This window comes from Hevea brasiliensis, chromosome 11, assembly GCF_030052815.1.
Source record: "Hevea brasiliensis isolate MT/VB/25A 57/8 chromosome 11, ASM3005281v1, whole genome shotgun sequence".
NCBI classification, from domain to species: domain Eukaryota; kingdom Viridiplantae; phylum Streptophyta; class Magnoliopsida; order Malpighiales; family Euphorbiaceae; genus Hevea; species Hevea brasiliensis.
Window position 1 is genome coordinate 12,970,266 of NC_079503.1, and position 18,271 is coordinate 12,988,536.

At 36.3% G+C, this 18,271-nt stretch overlaps 1 protein-coding gene across 1 annotated transcript; it reads right to left on the reverse strand.

Annotated features, from left to right (window-relative positions):
• Window positions 1-507: 507 nt before the first annotated feature.
• On the reverse strand, window positions 508-16,541 carry LOC110650737 (TOM1-like protein 9). The gene is made up of 10 exons (XM_021805857.2): window positions 16,143-16,541; window positions 13,254-13,332; window positions 12,609-12,707; window positions 12,399-12,512; window positions 12,042-12,202; window positions 11,226-11,307; window positions 10,896-10,981; window positions 2,726-2,923; window positions 1,739-2,220; window positions 508-1,443 (listed from the first exon to the last, which is right to left on the reverse strand). Exons 1-10 carry the CDS (start codon window positions 16,241-16,243, stop codon window positions 836-838), a joined length of 2,010 nt encoding a protein of 669 aa, XP_021661549.2. The 5' UTR covers window positions 16,244-16,541; the 3' UTR covers window positions 508-835.
• Between the last annotated feature and the right edge of the window lie 1,730 nt (window positions 16,542-18,271).

Below are 18,271 nucleotides of genomic sequence, written 5' to 3' on the forward strand. Positions count from 1 at the left end.
TGAAACCTATACTTGCAAGGACTAACGCCTTCTGTAGACTAAATTTCTCCAGATTACTTGGAGAATGAATATACAGTATATACTGAATAGCAAAAGGCTTCATTAGATATGCTGTTGGAAACTGTAATCCCTTCTCACTCTCTCTGCTGCTCATAACAATTACAGGCTCACAAGACACCAGCCTCTGCTGCCAATCCGATTATCCCCATTTAGCTTCTTAGATTAATAAATTTGTAGCCTGTATCCAGGTGCGCGGGGAGCTCCACCAATTTGCGAGCTCATCATATCTAAACAATTAATAATAGAAACTTTGCCATCAGTTTTTTTTGTAATTTTGTGTTTACTTAAGCACCATTACTCATCGGCCAACTTGTAGCCAATCCATGGCCTCAACCAATAGAATTCTATAACCATCCTTTCTATTCAGCAAATAGCAGCCCATAAGAAAAATTCTAAAGAAATAAATCCTGGCCTGGCTGGCAGATGCAAATGTACTGAGTTATAGAATAAAATAAAATTTTATTCGGTTTCATTACATTTAAACCAAAATTAACAAAAATTCAACAAAGAAGATGTCTTTTGGTTGAATGAATCAAATATCAAATTCAACCTAATTTGGACTGTCAACATTTTTCTTTTCTTCTCTACAACGAATGTACATGGTTTGCCAAACAGAAACCACAAATATTAGAGCAAATGAGATCAAAAGAAAAAAAAAATTGTGTAGATATATATTGAAAATTAAAAATAATTAAATAAATAAAACAGAAAAGGAGCAAGTTGAGGGAAAAAAAAAAAAAAAAAAAGAAGAAAAACAGAGTAATCAACTATGATATCACATGCTACCAGCTCTTTCAGGAGTAGATTTTGTTGTCTTGAGTTTTGCAATGTCAACCAGGTCTCCAAACAGCTTGTCTTCTGGCTTGGAAGGCTTCTTGGGTGGCAAGTAAGATGATGTGGCAACCTGATAAGACGAGTTTCTCAAAGTGCTATCATCCCTGAAAGTCAGCCCATACATTTGCTGCTCAAGATACTGCGTCCCTTGTGGAGCATACCCATATCCTGCCATTTGGTTGCCATACACATGTTGAGGATACATTGCAGCTATTTGCCCAGTTTGCATTGGCTGAGGGAGCATACCCATATACGTCCCTCCTTGGACTGCTTGAGGATGCAAACCTAACTGATTGCTCTGTCCAACCGGGTTATTAAATGGCAGCAATTGGCCAGTTGTGATGGGCTGAATGTACATACCCACTAAATGGTCATTCACAGAAGGTTGCAGAGCCTGAGGCCGCATGCCACTTTGTACTGGCTGTGCGTGCGTCACAACCACCTGAGTAACTTGCATTGGTTGAGGGTATTGAGTGCCTGCCACAGGGCTGCCATCTGCTGGTTGAGCTTCCCATGGAGGTGGAGGTAGTGACCCACTGCCTTGAGCGCCTTTTCAACAAACGAAAAATGTAAGCTGAGAAAATTTTAATGCAAAAGTAATAGACGAGCAAATCTTGCATGCTTAAACTCTCTAAAATAAAAGTAGCATTAAAATAAAAAAATCAGTATATAATTTAGTTGTTAATATATAAATAATTTGCCTTTCATGTCCCATTAATGAATGAATGCTTGTTGACACAATGGTATTCCATCTATCTATATATCTAAGAAAATGAAGCTACATAGTATCATCGCAGCAGCAAACATGTTATCCACTACTAAAGACCTGATAAGAAAAACTCACCAAAAACTGGTGAGGCTGGCTGCAGATGCTGTTGCTGAGGAACATGTCCATTCCAGGCAGGACTAGCAGCTTGCATGTATGGTGAATGCTCATTCCGCGGTGATCCCATATTTGGGGCAATTCCATTTGTGTAAATTCCAGCTTCTAGGGGATGAGAATTAAATTGCTGTTGGATTTGAGGAGTCGAAGAATTTGTTAGTCCAGCTAAATGGGCAGGGTGCACATTGACAGCATTTGGGGGGTTGCTACTGTCAGAAAACATGTCAAAAAGAGCAAGGGCATTCTGCTTAGATGGAGTAGTAGTTGGCTGTGGCTCTCCCACAGGAACAAGAGCCAGTGAATTCTCAGCCTTTGGTGAGCTAAAGTCATCCCCACTCAACAAGTCCATTTTGGGATTGGCAGCTGCTGGAGTAGTTGGACCATTAGTTGCAGGAGGTGCAGGGAGCAACAATTGATTCATTAAACCAGAAGCTGAAGCAGATCTGCAGAAAAATCATTTTACTCCCATGCTCAAATAACAACAGTTCCAAGTTTTAAACTATATAAGGGCTATGAATGTTTAACTTCAACTAAACCTCATATATCATTTTAATTTTTACAAATTTTACTAGCTTTGAATTCACGTGCAATTATCTCATCCAATGAATTATATGCAAATATCCTCTAAACCATAAGTTAATTTGAGTTGTGCAACACAAACAACCAGAATAATGAACCAGTCTTAAGAAATTAACTACGATTCTAATCAATTTCGACTCTTAACAACCTAATATAACATGAACTACACTTAACTAAGACAACACTATGATTAACACTCAACAACATGCCTGAATGGGCACTACAGACTTCTCATAGTAAACTACAAAAATTTAACCCAGACCACAAATTTATATATAATTCATGACTAATCTATATTGGTTTGAATTAGATTTTTAGCAAGCTAACATTCTGCACCAGATATGAACCATTCAAAATAAATGAACTCACCCCTCGACAGGTTGTTTGTGGCTGCCTCCGGCATCAACTAGAGGACCACCAACATCCACAAGTGCCCCACCAGATTCAGGCTTTGGTTTCTCAGGTGCAGCAGGAGCAGGAGTTCCTGAAGAAATAGCTTCATGCTTGGCTAGTACACGCTGCAAATCATCATTTAATGCAAGCCCTTGGCATAGCAATGATTCATCCCTGAAACAGATGGATGAAAATTAATAAGCCATATCCGAGTTAGATATGACAAAATGCATTCCTACCCAAATTTCAAAGAGGCACTGGACTCAAACACCATTAAATTATTAACTAAAAATATAAAGTTTTGGATATCACAAAATTTGCTACATAGTCAATCTCGTGTTAAGTATCGCAGAAGAAAGAGGGCAGATAAATAAATGGTCATGAGGGCAGAAGTAAATAGTTCTATTATGAATTTATTATTTCCTTTAACATTTTCTATGCACTGCAAGCTGTGAACACAAAGTTTGTTAGATCTAACAAATTTCAGATATATAAAGCCATGTGTAACCAGAGAGAATTCATTGAATCGATAATAGAAAAATCTAAATTCCTCCCTGACCTCTTATTCTACTTTCTCTGAATCTCTCTGCTACTCTCTATCACTCATCACTATTCTTCCCTTCTCCTCAATTTTTCTGGACTGAAATTCAGTCCTAACAACTGGCATGTTATCAAAGCAGAACGATAACTGGGAATTGTTTCTGCAATGAGTAAGAATGCGAGGAACACGAAGGAGTTGAATCTGATGAGCAAGTTACAGGAGGAGTTGTCGAGCAGCTGCAACTTTCACAGTGTAGAAAGAGATGATTCTTATTGATTTCAATTAATCTGTACATGGGTATATATATACAATTGATTCCTATAATTGTGTTCTACTAATTAGGAAGAAATCCTAAATAAGAAATCCTAAATAGGAATACAGAATACAAAATATACAGAAAAATAATATAGTGATTGACTTTCCATAACATAGTGATTGACTTTCCATAACACTCCCCCTCAAGTTGGAGCATAGATGTTAATCATGCCCAACTTGTTACAAATGTAGTCAATCCTAGCTCCATTCAGAGCTTTTGTGAAAATATCTCCTAACTGCTCTCCAGTTTTGATGTGTCCTGTTGAGATGATCTGTTGTTGAATCTTTTCACGAATAAAGTGACAATCAATCTCAATATGTTTGGTTCGCTCATGAAACACCGGATTAGAAGCAATATGAAGAGCAGCTTGATTATCACACCACAATTTCACAGGCAGGGAGGTCTTAAAACCTGTCTCATCTAGTAATTGAAGTATCCACATTACCTCACATACTGATTGTGCCATGGCTCTGTATTCGGATTCAGCACTAGATCGAGAAACTACACTCTGCTTCTTGCTTCTCCAAGACACCAAATTTCCTCCAATAAAAACGCAATATCCAGTAGTTGACCTCCTGTCAACCTTAGATCCAGCCCAGTCGGCATCTGAAAAACATTCAACATTCAAATACCCATGATAACCATATATCAAACCTCTTCCTGGAGCGCCCTTCAGATAACACAAGATTTATTCCAAGGCTTCCCAATGAGCAACAGTTGGGGAAGACATAAACTGACTTACCACACTAACGGCATAAGCAATGTCAGGACGAGTGACTGTAAGGTAGTTCAATTTTCCTACCAATCTCCTGTATCTCTCTGGATCTTCAAACAACTCACTATCCCCTGCTAAAAGTTGTAAAGTTGGAGTCATTGGTGCGCTACAAGGCTTAGCACCTAATTTTCCTGTCTCTGTCAATAGATCGAGGACATATTTTCTTTGAGACAAGAAAATACCCTTCTTACTTCTCATAACTTCGATACCCAAGAAATACTTTAACAATCCCAAGTCTTTGGTCTGAAACTGAGTTTGGAGGAAGGTTTTAAGATATGAAATACCTGCAGAGTCACTCCCAGTGATGACAATGTCATCCACATAGACTACCAAGAGAATTAGACCAGCCTCAGATTGCCTATAAAATACTGAGTGATCACACTTACTCTTTTGCATACCAAATTCTGTCTTGCTTCACCGAATCTCCAAAACCATGCCCTAGGACTTTGTTTCAAGCCATAAAGAGACTTTCGAAGCCTACAAACTTTACCCAATTCCCCCTGAGCAACAAACCAGGTGGTTGCTCCATATACACCTCCTCCTGAAGATCACCATGAAGGAAAGCATTCTTGATATCCAATTGATGCAGGGGCCAATCATATGTAGCTGCTAAAGAGATAAACAAGCGAATAGAAGTAAGTTTAACTACAGGAGAAAAAGTATCAGAGTAATCAACCCCATATGTCTGAGCATATCCTTTTGCTACAAGGCGTGCTTTTAACCTAGCCACAGAACCATCAGATTTACTCATCAGATATACCCATTTACAACCAATAGCTTTCTTACCAGTGGGTAAAGGCAATAGTTCCCATGTACCATTAGCATCTAAAGCCTCCATTTCCTCTTTCATAGCATCACACCAGCCAGGATGAGACAGTGCCTCATTAACAGTATTAGGGATAGTAACAGAGTCTAAAAAAGTAACAAAACACCGAGAACAAGAAGACAATTGATTATAAGAAACAAAAGAAGAGATAGGGTAAGTACATGAACGTTTACCTTTACGAAGAGCAATGGGTAAGTCTAGATCAGAATCATGATCGATGAGGTGCAGGATCTCCCAACGAAGTAGTGGTGGAGGATCCGAGTCGAATCTCCAATCTCTGGAATAAACATGAACAACGGGAGGTCGTGTAGGTCTAGAGACAGAAGGAACAGGCTGTGGGAGAGTACTAGACATTGGTTGGACAGTATATATTAAGAGATCATCCTCCTCTCCCTGACTCTCATACACAGATGATGGAGGAAAAAATGGAGTGGACTCAAAAAATGTGACATCTGCAGAAACAAGATAACGATTAAGAGTAGAAGAGAAACAACGGTACTTTTTGGAGCCGGAGTACCCAAGGAAGACACATTTGAGAGATTTTGGATTCAATTTAGTAACCTGTGGACGAACATCACGCACAAACAGTACAACCAAAAATACTGGTTCAATAGGGAACAAAGATTTTGTAGGAAACAAAGTAGTATAAGGAATATCCCCATTAAGGATGTAAGACGCATACGATTGATCAAAAAACATGCCGTGGAAATCGCATCCGCCAAAAGTGTTTAGGTACTTTCATCCGAAAAGAAGAGCACGAGTTACCTCAAGAAGATGACGATTTTTCTTTCGCCACGCCATTTTGGGATGGGGTATCCACACAGAAGACAGATGAAGAATGCCATTTTGTGTCATATAAGGCTGAAATTGTGCTGAAAAGTATTCTTTGGCATTGTCACTTCTTAATATGCGCACAGAAATATTAAATTGAGTTTTGATTTTATTACAAAAGGCACAAAAGATAGAAAACAACTCAGAACGATTTTTCATTAAATATAACCAGGTAACACGAGAGTAATCATCAACAAAAGTAACAAAATAACGAAATCCAGTTTTAGATGTAACAGAACAAGGACCCCAAACATCAGAATGAACTACCTCAAAAGGAGATGAAGCCCGTTTATTGACTCTAGACACAGAAGGCAAACGATGATGTTTTGCAAACTGACACGACTCACATTCTAGTACTGATAAAGACTGAAATTGAGGACACAGCTTCTTTATGGTAGATAAAGAAGGATGACCCAATCTACAAGGAGCTTCAAGAGGTGTTAAGGTACTTGAGCAAACAAGCGACCGCGGTACATGATTTTCCAGAATGTAGAGACCACCTGACTCGCGTCCTCTACCAATAATCTGCTTCGTCGTAAGATCCTGAAACAAACACTGGTCAGGAAAAAAGGAAACAGAACAATTTAAGGTACGAGTAAGTTTACTAACAGAAAGTAGATTAAAAGAGAATTTTGGTAGACATAAAACAGAAGACAAATAAATTGACGAAGTCGGGTTCGCAGTTCCAGAACCCATGACACAAGAAGTAGAACCATCAGCTAAAGTAACAGTAGAGGAAGTGAGATTAGACTGAAAAGCAGATAGAAGACTAGAATTACCTGTCATGTGATCTGTCGCACCAGAATCTATACCCCATTTGGATGAAGAAGACACAAGGAATGTAGTAGATTTACCTGACTCAGCGATCGCAATGACAGGGGAACTGATAGGCTTTAGAGATGCTGATACTGGGAAAATTGTGCAAAATCCTCTGCAGATACCAAAATAGTTTTCTCAGAGGAAGATATCAGAGAATTCTCTCACGCCATATTTGCCATCTGTGATCGCTGATTTTTTCTCTGAAGTTGCGGACAATTATATTTTGTATGGCCAGTCTCATGGCAATAATAACAAATGACTCCTCTTGAGTCCTGATTAGAACTAGCCTCTCCATTACGCTGATTACTTCTGTTGCCTATAATTCCTCCTCTACTTCCTCTTCTATTACCCTGTTGTCCATTTGGATTACGGCTAATAAGAGCACTACTTACAGGTTGTGAAGATTGAGTACTCTCTGTACGAAGGACCCGTGTGAACGTTTCATGCAAAGAGGAAATCTCAGTACTGGAGAGAATATGAGATTTAGCGCCTCATACTCAAGGAAGGCACGCAAGAAAACTCATAACCCGATTGCTCCGTTGGGCCTTTGAACTTTCACATCAGGACTAAAAGGCAACAATACATTAAGTTCCTCATATACCCGTTTAAAATCCATAAAATAAGCCGTGAGAGACTTATCCTCTTTCTCAGCACGGTAGAATGTCTTACAAACATCATAAATACGGGAGATATTCCCTTTACCAGAATACAGAAAATCTAAGTAATCCATCAATTCCTTAACAAATTCACAGTGATTAATTAAACTAATTACCTCACTATGAATCGAGTTCCGAAGCTGCAAAAACAATCGAGCATCCTCCCTTAGCCAAGTTTGTCGTGTATCATCAGTGGGTGGATCTTTAGTAAGGTGATCATCCTTATCAATGTTACGCAAATAGACCCTAACAGTCTTACTCCACTCCAGGTAATTCGAACCATTAAGTTTGTGTTCCGTGATCTTAGTCATCACCGGAATCACATCAGAAATAATATTCTTATTGTCTGCCATTTGTTGAGACAAAGAAAACTAACTGAAACGCTAATCCAAAGTGCTTATAGCAGCAAAATAACCCAAAATCACAAATCAAGCAAATACCGAAATAGGATCTGAGAGCCAAACCTCAGAAGTCCTTTAATGGTTATACTGGATCAGGCAACAGCACACGGTGGTGGAATAAGGGGGTTGGGACGACGCCGGCAATGTTGATCGGGGTTGAAACGGCCGGTCGGCGACCAAGGTCTCTCCTGAGCTGGGTAGTGAGAACAAATAGTCACCCTAGATTGATGACCTGCTCTGATACCATGTAGAAAGAGATGATTCTTATTGATTTCAATTAATCTGTACATGGGTATATATATACAATTGATTCCTATAATTGTGTTCTACTAATTAGGAAGAAATCCTAAATAAGAAATCCTAAATAGGAATACAGAATACAAAATATACAGAAAAATAATATAGTGATTGACTTTCCATAACATAGTGATTGACTTTCCATAACACACAGAATAGAATCACCGAAATAAACAATTCAAGGTTGCAGGGACCTGAAGCGCTTCAGCAAGAAAACTTGAAGTGATTTGAGGAGATTTGTTTGAAGCAGCTTTCCTGGATGAAGGATTATCAATTTATCAGATATCATAGACCAATTACGAGGAGTTGAGATCAAGGATCCATGGATTGCAATCTGAAGGTTAGAAGTCGTTCAAAAACCTCACCTGATTAATTCAGAATATGAATCGAGGTAAGGAACCCGTAAGTGTAGTCGAATGTTCTAGAGAAAATAGAGGAATCTTGCCAACTCCTTGCGAGCAAATTGATAGCAGTAGTCATCATCAAACAATTACTACTTATTGAAGCAAATTGCTGCATAAAGTAGTTTTACCTACTTTCAAGGGAGAAGATCCCAGATCCTGGTTAACCAAATGTAGGACATATTTTCACATCCATGAGGTGCAAGAAACCAAGCAAGTGGGAAACCATAGATGTGTTTTCTGAACTGGAGAATGGAGAGAGGAAACATTGGGTGGGAATAATTTAAGAAAGCTTTGTGTGAGCAATTTCGGTATATATTGATGGAGGATGTAGTAGAGTCATTTAACTCTGAGTCAAGATGGGAGTGTCGAGGAGCTTCAGATAAAATTTGAGGAGGCTGAGGAAAACTTGAGGAAGAAATAGGGAAAGATTTGTTTCCAGGGAAAGAAGAGAAATTGAAGAAGAAACAAGAATAGAAGATAGAAAGAAGAATTTCAAGAAAGAAGAAGAAGAAATCTGGAATTTGGGAAGCCGTGAATAGTTGGCTCTATACCAACCGTTACAAAGCAAGATTCTGAATTGTCCCAAAGCACCAAAACTGAAGAAGGATGAATTTCAAGAAAGAAGAAGAAGAAAAAGAAGAAGAAGAAATCTGGAATTTGGGAAGCCGTGAATAGTTGGCTTTTATACCAACTGTTACGAAGCAAGATTCTGAATTGTCCCAAAGCACCAAAACTGAAGAAGGATGCAGAAAGGAAGAAGGAAGAAGATTAGTAAGGAAGAACAGAAGAAAGAAGCTTCGAGAAGAAGATAAACAGAAAAAGAGAGGAAGAGAAGAGAGATATGAAAGGAAATTAGGGAGAGAAAGAGTTCTGTTATTATTCAATAGGTCAATCCCCTGCACAATTACAATATGTTCAACGTTTATATCATTTCTCTCCAATTCTCTTTCTTTATTTTCAGTTACAGCCAGCACTAACTGACTAACAGATCACAGCTAACTTCCCTCAGCTAACTAATTAACTCCATAGCTTCAGCTCAACTACCACATTCACAACACAATACTCTGACAAACACAGGTCAGAAAGGGAATTTTCAGTTGGGGATTAGGCATACTTGAAACTACAGCCCTACAGGTAGAACAGTGTATCTCTACAAAGTTCTCTCAAGCTTGCAGCTAAATATTATGGTCCATTCCAAGTAATTGAAAAGATAAGATCAGTAGCTTATAAGCTACAATTTCCATCAGTCTGCCTCATTCATCAAGTTTTTCAAGTCTCTCTTCTTAAGAAGAAGATTGAGGAGCAAGTGGTGCCTTTAACCAAATCACCAGTGCTACCAATAAAAAAGAAAGGTGTGTGATCTGAAAAGGTTCTCAACGAAAGAACCATCCTAAGGAATGATGGACACATTCCTGAATTGCTTATTAAAGGTGCAATTCACCTGCTGTTGACTCTCTACTGGGAGGACTTAACCTCCATCCAGTCACAATTACCCGAAATTTTTTCATTCTTGGGGACAATAATGTGCTCAACGGGGGAGGAGTTGTTAAGTATCACATAAGAAAGAGGGAAAATATGTAAATGGTCATGAGGCAGATAAGTAAATGGTTCTAGCATGAATTTGTTATTTCTTTTTACGTTTTCTATGCACTGCTAGCTGTGAATACAAAGTTTGTTAGATCTAACAAACTCTGAATCTACAATATATAAAGCCACATGTAATCAGAAAGAATTTATTGAATCTACAATAGAAAAATCTCGATTCCTCTCTCACCTCTTATTCTACTTTCTCTAAATCCCTCTGGTACTCTACCTCTCATCACCACTCTTTCCTTCTCCTCCTCAATTTTTTGGACTGAAGGACAGTCCTAACATCTAAATAGCAATACTATTAAACAACATGATAGATCCAGATTGCGAAAATGTTACAGCCATTCACATAAAGAATACAGTGCAAATCTGTATAAACTAGGATGGCATTGATTGGCTTATTTCCTTGAAAAAAATAGCTCATTAGAATTATGGAATTAATTTTGAAAATTGCTTTGTCTTAATTAGTATATGTAAGAATTCAGGAGAGTTCTATTTTTTTTTTTCCAAACTCTAGCATATGCCTATCAAGTGCTTGTGTCAACATGTCCCTAATGCCCACTTAGCACACATGAATCTACATGCAAAGACAACATGTAATTGACTGCGAGCGTGGCTGGAAAAAGAGGAGAATTGACAGCCATTGCAGATACAATCAAACCAAATACTGGGACAAAAAATGGAACTTACGCAGTTGAATTAACAAGATGTACTACTCTTTGCTTGTATGTACGGCATTGTTCCACCAAGTCAATAATAACCTCCTGCCTAAGTCCCTACAAATTGGGGAAAATATTACGCAGCATGGAAATAGGAGACAAACTTAACAGTCATGATTCTGACAAAAACTAATGTAAAGTGCCAAAAATTTTAAACACTTGAAAATATGTGATTCTTACATTTAAAAAACTCTATACATGCACCAAAAAAACTTGATTGAAATTTGGGGAGTAAGTATTGCCCACCATATTTCTGAGTAACAAATAGATTTCCCATTCTAATGTCATATGGAAAACTTACCACTTTGTTTCCTGGATCTAATGCACTTAACATCTCTGCAAGGACATCCATGATACCCCGCGCATTCTGAATTTCTGTCAAGCTAGTAAAAGAAATTTCAAATCAACACAAACAATAACACTACTAATGAAGCATCAAAGGTTGAATGAAAAATGCAGTGCAACTTGTGATACTCCAGCAGATAACTAGTTTTTGTATGTTCTAATATTGTGGCAACTCTAGTCAATGGAAAAACTGCTTTTTTTTTTTTTTGTCCTTTTTCCAAGGGCAAATATTAAGACCAGCAGTGCACAGAAACCAAGGTTGCCACTTAAAACGTAATGTGCCTCACAGTTGAGAATAGAGATTATTACATGCATTACAAGCCTTCCAGGTATACAAAATTTACTAAATCTTTGTCCCTATACATCTGAGACCTAATATGTGTATTAGGATTTCCATCCCAACAGATAACCTGCTTTGATCTTTATCCAAAGTACAGTCAGAAGGTGACCATCACTGTAGTGCATAATTTTATAGCTTTTCCTCTTACATAATTTATCAACGTGAAATGAACAAAATGAATATTGAGCGAGAGTCAAGCAAACTTGTATTCACCAATCACCAGGTATACAGGCTAAAATTTGGTACTTCAACAAGATTTGTATTAGCACAAAGTAGATATATATCCTAACAAAAGTTTTTACACCATCAATCATATAGGATAAGGAAAGAAATGACATCATGTAAAGTGCCATAAAAAGGGGCCAACAAGGAACAGAATCTATTTTCATGTTATATTCCATTCTGACATCAAAGACAAACTCTAAGATAAACCTCAATGTTGGGAACTCAGACTCTGCAGAAGACTCTGCTGCCTCTAGCCGATTCTCATTATTCCGCAGACTTTGAGGATAAGATGTCAAAGGTTGTGTTTGAGGAGGTGTAAATACAGGCGCAGACCTCTCAGATCTCTGAGGGAACACAGCCCCAGCACGCTGAAACAATGAGTATTTGATTCAGAAAATACACAAGAAATGGCCACTTAATGATCTACAAAACTACTTGAATAACAGCATTTAGGCAATGAAATGACCAAGTTCAGTTTGGTTAATTGGTAATGTTTCATAATGCAATGGATACTGCAATATTCAGCTTGTGACCTCTACAAGGATCTTTCAATAAAGAACATACCAACAACTCTTGATATGCAGCATAATATTGTGGATATCTTGCCCTTGCTCCACCAAAAGCTTCTTGCCAGGTGTCTATTAGAATCAGTATCTTCTGTTTGACATGAAATTCAGGCTACAAAAGAGCAGAATAAAACACTATAAACAAGTCTTACCAAAAGAAATAAGTATGACATAGGAGAGCAACCAAATCATATAAAAATATTCTCACCTTTTTCTTCACTATCTTCACCATCTCATGTAGAACATCTTTCTCTGCAACGTGCATATGGACAATGTCCCCACAATTCTTTACAATGGTTTCCAATAGCTAGAATATACCGAAAGTTAAACAAACTTACTCATCTGGAGATAGTTGTTTAAAATTACAACAAATGTGTCAAACCCTATATCTATGAAATTAGCCTAGAATTCAAAATCATTTAATTTTATAAGAAAAATCTCAAAAAAAAAATAAATAATCCAAGAATTTTCTTTTTACTTCATTTTTCCAATTTCAAATCGATAGGTGTCCAACAAACAAATTGGGATGCCAGGAAAGATGTGAGGTTTCCTCAATTTCACAGCACAGAAACATATTATATAGAGATATTAGAAAAAAGAACTCAGCTTATATGGATATATACAAAAAGAACTCAGCTTAAATCACACTCCTTGGTACAAATATGGCAAGTAAACCTAATTCTAACATGAAATAATTTTTTCCCCCTTGAAAAGGAAAAATATTGAATGTAACAAAGCTAGAATAATGACAGTATGTTGATTACATGCTGCATCAGTGTGATCATACCTTCTCCGGGCAGCATAAATAAAATTTGCATAAGGAAAAAGAAAAGTCAAGTGATTTAAAGCTTACTGTTAGTGCAAGAAGTTGAACTTTCGAATTCTTACTTCCGATGCGCTTCTTTATACCTTTAACAACATCCTTTGCTATTCTGCCAACCCAAAATCAAACCAAAAGGTCCAAATTTAGGAAACTGAACAAGTTTTGGCATTAAGAATATATAAAATATAATTTCCACATAGCAAAATATAGCCAGCTAAGTTAGATACTTCACGAGCTTGACAAGCTAGATAGATTGGACAGGGACAAGACAAGGCACTTTCTAAGGATTAATTGAATCTGGAACCATATTTGAAGAATGAGTTTCTTTCTTAAAGCTATCTTGGGACAGAAAATATGAAGGGATTGTATTAAAAAATTGGAGCCAGTGAAGGATGACATCGTTAAGGATTCTAGTTTCAGAGCAAATGAGATGAGTCATTTTTACATGGATCTACAGAGAGTGGGCATATTTAGATCCATGATTGAAGGTTAACACCAGTGCACTGTCACTCATGAAAAGGCAATTTGGGTAAAATGCGATTTGAGAATGAGGAGGTGAACACAGTCCTTGAGACAAAGAAAGATAACCTGCTGGTTCGAATGGCTTTTTAACAGCTTGTTGAATGTTATTAGACAATAATAAGAATTCGCCCGTTCTTTGAAATGAAGTGCTACGAAAGAATATGAATTCAGCTGTTATCATTCTTCTGCCTTTGAACTGCCCAATTAAGTTAAATCACTGACCTGCTAAATTATAGGGTACAGTTTCCTGGAAAAAGGTACCTTTTAAGTCATGGTAGAATGGCAAGGTATGCCATTTAGCTTTATATATGTACACAAAGGGTAGGCTTAACGGGTATGATAGTCTCACAATCACATCTCAATGTATCGTATGTGTATTATAACTATTCAGTTAGCTATGCCTTTTATTACCCAAGCCCTAGAACTATTTACTAAAACATTTTTATCTAAATTTTTTAAAGTGGAACAACACAATATAAATTTTAAAGTTGATTGGAATAAGAATTTTTAATTCTTTGAGACTTAAGTGTGGAAAGATACGTTTTAAATCAATAGCCCTAGTGTAATTTCTATTATGGGAGTGAAATTGTAATAAAATCTCCTTTCGAGATACTGTTTCGAACAACAGAAAGTCAAAAAAATCTACAAATGCAAATCAATTAAATAAGGGGGAGCAAAAAGGAGAGATACCCAAAACCCATCTGTTCCCTTTCTCCAGTAAATTAACATAATCAATGATGTTTCCACTGGCAGCCTTTGAGACCCAGTGATGAAGAAACCAAATGAATGGCTTTGAGATGAGAGCAGAATTCAAAGAGACTTGAATAAATCCTGACTTAGAAATGCAAATCAAGATCAGAGGTGACAAAACCAGACAAACCAGACAAACCAGAATGGTTCAGCTGATTTGCAGAAAAATTAGTGGTTACCTAGAGCGTTGTCTCACTTTCTCTCTTCAATTTCTCTATCCAACTATGCAAAACTCTCTCTTTGTGATTTAAATCTCCCCTTGAAAGGCATCTTCCAAAAAGACAGGATGAAAGTCCTGGATTGTGTAACATGGGGGATCTGGTGAATTTGGCAATACATTCCAGGAACTAGTCCATATAAAATTTAGCAATGGATTTTGCTAATAGGTTGTATTGTATAGAGACGCAAATTCTAATTTCTTTAATGGTTTTACCAACTGAAGGCAGATTTAGATGGCAGTGTAAATAGAAAATAAAGAAGTCAATGATGATTTTATTATCCATAAATTGGAGAGTAGGCTTATACAGGGTTAATAAATGAACAAATTTAGGTTTCTTGACAAGTCCATAGGAAAAAAATTTTGTGTACAAGGAGTAATTAGTGGTAGTTTGTCTTACACTATGTTGTTGGTGATTGAAGATGGAAGTCCTAAAACATTGTTTAAGGGTGTGTCAATTGATCTTCTATCTTCTTTTTTCTCACACTCTTGTCATTGATGTTTTATGCATAACATTAAGCAGTAGGGAGGGCTCTGCTACAAGGTTTACAGGTAGAACATAGAGATATTATTGCATCTCATCTGCAAATTCTTCTTTCTAATTGATGAAAGGTGATATCACAGGCTTTTCCACTGCATTGTGTTTTCTCTAGATTTTGAGAAAGTTTCAAGTAAGAAATCATCTTCCTGGTATCTGTTTATACCTTGAGAGTGTTTCCAATCTAGATTAGATTCCACTACAGCTTAATATGTACAAGACTCCTTGGTATATTTCTTTTCCCCTCTAAAAATACACTTACATGATTCTATTCCTATTAAGTACAATTAAAACCAAATATTGTAATCACTAACTATTGTACCCAACATCTAGGCTTCCAAGAAAAACTCCATCAAACAAAGTATGATTCTTTTCCTATCCCAAATCTCTGCTGCACTCTATATTAAGCATAATAGTAAGAAAACAAGCGACCATTTCTACGTTCCTGATGAAACTAATCCACATAGAGCCAGTCCAGTTTTATGGTTATTGAAAATGAGAATCAAGGAAAAACATTCAAACCCAAAAGATAATCATCGATGTCTACTTTATTTTGTTTCATCAGTGATTGAACAAGGATCCATTCTTCCTAGTTTGCAAATGCAAGTTGAGCTTACAATTATTGACAATGTAAATCAATAGAAACATTCAAAAGCCCAGGCAATAAAAAAAGAAAAGTAGCAATTCATAATCTAATTCTATTTGTTACCAGACTTTTCTGTTTCCTGAGCTTTCTTAACAATCAAGCAGAGATTAACTGTTCGATCAAACTACGTCATCCACAAGAAATCCATTTAAAATAACATATCACGGAACTGAAAATTGATCACAAAACAACCAGAAACAGCAAAACGAGATAAGGGAAGAGATTAAAATAAAGCAAGGCGCTTACGCAGGGTCGTGATTACACATATCACAGATCTCGATGTTCATGGCCCAGTCAGGCCCGATCAACATGTCGCTGGTGGCCCGTTCAACCATAGAATTCACCATCTTTGCTTCTTTTTTCCTTTTATCTTCTTATTCCAAACTCAAAAGATCAATCCTATCCCAGTGACCGTAGACACTTTTTCCGGCGAGATCGCACCTAATTCCACGTAAAATTCCGGCGAGTAACCTTGTAAAGCAATCTCTATATCTAATTACGTCTCCTTCCCTCTCTCTCAACTCCGACTAGATCGATTAGCTCAAACAGAACAGTCGTTTATCGAAGGACAATCTCTCCGGAAACAGTTTTCTCTCTGTTACTTTTTTTTTTCCCTTCTTTTGTTTTTTTCCTGTTTCCGTTGAATTAGGTTATGGAAATGAGAACTAATCAGAGAAGAACACGTATGAGAAAAATGAATCACGTGGGCCTTGCTCCACTGTATCTCTCCTTCCTTGACCGACCATTTTCATCCAGCGGTTTTGATAGTTTTTACGCTGGTTATTGTGGGCCGCCATTAACAGCATCTAAAGAAGGAACGATGTCATTTTGATTGGCTTGCTTTCATAGTTTGTGGCAATGTGTTGAATTTTTTGCCGTTACCCTAACTTGAGTACGATGGGTTCGGATAATATATAAACTAATTTGTTATATATTTGAGTTTGAGAAAATAATATTTATAATAAATTTAAATTTTATATGTTGAGTATTTATTATTGAATTTATTTAAATAAATATTTAATTAAATATAAAATATATTTTTTATAATAATATTTATAAATTTTATATTTTATATTTTAAATAAAATAAAATTTAGATATTTATAATATTATTAAATTTTAAAAATATAAATAATTAATAAAAAAATATTTTTATGTATATTATTGATTAAAATATATAAAATTAAATGGATTCGAGTATTTTTAGGTAATAATAATCGGATTTGAAACAGGTTTAGATAGTTAAGAATAAATTATAATCGAATTTAGTATGAATTCAGGTTTTGATAATATTAATCAGATTTTTCAGAGTAATTTTTGCAAGTACCTATTAACATTTTTAGACCAAGTTAGAATGGCCCTATTAGGTTTAATAGTGCCATCTAAGAGGCTAACATTCGAAAGATGAAATAATTTATTTCACAGGATGTAAATGAACGGAGATGCTCGCAACCTATTCGAGATTTGATTCAATAAAAATTTCACTAGGCTCAATTCATTTTTAAATGAACTAAGTTCAAGCCTACTTGTCTAATAAATCAGTTGAACTTGAGTTTATTGATATTTCATTATTTAAGGTTTATGAACTAGCTCATTTAGTAGATCTGTGAGTTTGTTCGTTTAACTAAAATTATTCAATTTTAAAATTGTAACCTTAAATTTAACTAAAACTGCATATTTTTTAACTTTAAAACTTTAAACCTAAAACTCATTAGGATTGTAAATGTGTTGAATTTGTAACATATCGAATTTTTAAATAATTATTTTATGTGTAAATTTTGATATTTTAATGTATTAAATATTGTGGTATTTAATTTAAATTTTTTGAGTTTTTAAAATCAGGTTTTTATTTTTTCAAGATAATTAATTTTAATGATTTTTAAAAATTAATTTAAAGACCATGTGACAAGTTTGAAAATATTTTTGAACTTTATAAATTTTTCTGAGTTTTTTGTAATTTTTTTAGAATTTTTGGGCCTTGTTTTGGGTCCCAAGACAGAGTAAAAATAGAATTTTGAGTGTTCTAAGTCGAACTGATCAAATCGAACAGGACCAAATTAGGCCGATCAAACTGGACTAGCCCTTTTCTTTTTCCTTCTTCTTCTCCTGTGTGCCTTGGACCTACTTCTCTTCTCTCTTCTTTTTCTCTCTACTCCCCCTCCTTCCTCGCCAGTGCACCTTTCCCTCCGCCGCTGCCTCCTTTTTCAGTCAGAATCGCGGCCCAAAATACTCCTTTCTTTTGCGCGCATTTTCCACTTTCTCTCACCATTTTCGATGATTCCGGCCACCAATTGGACTGAGTCTTGTTCCCATTTTGTTCTACTCTTCAAGAGCTTTCCATAGACACTAATTTTTATCGAGCAGTTTGTGCGAATT

Bases quoted from the DNA above. Each gene is read 5' to 3' on its own strand.
- LOC110650737 (XM_021805857.2), bottom strand. From the start codon at position 16,243: ATGGTGAATTCTATGGTTGAACGGGCCACCAGCGACATGTTGATCGGG. The intron at 12,708-13,253 runs GTAAGCTTTAAA...GGTATATTCTAG, and splicing joins TTCAACTTCTTGCACTAACA to CTATTGGAAACCATTGTAAA. The intron at 12,513-12,608 runs GTGAGAATATTT...GCTCTTTTGTAG, and splicing joins TGAAGATAGTGAAGAAAAAG to CCTGAATTTCATGTCAAACA.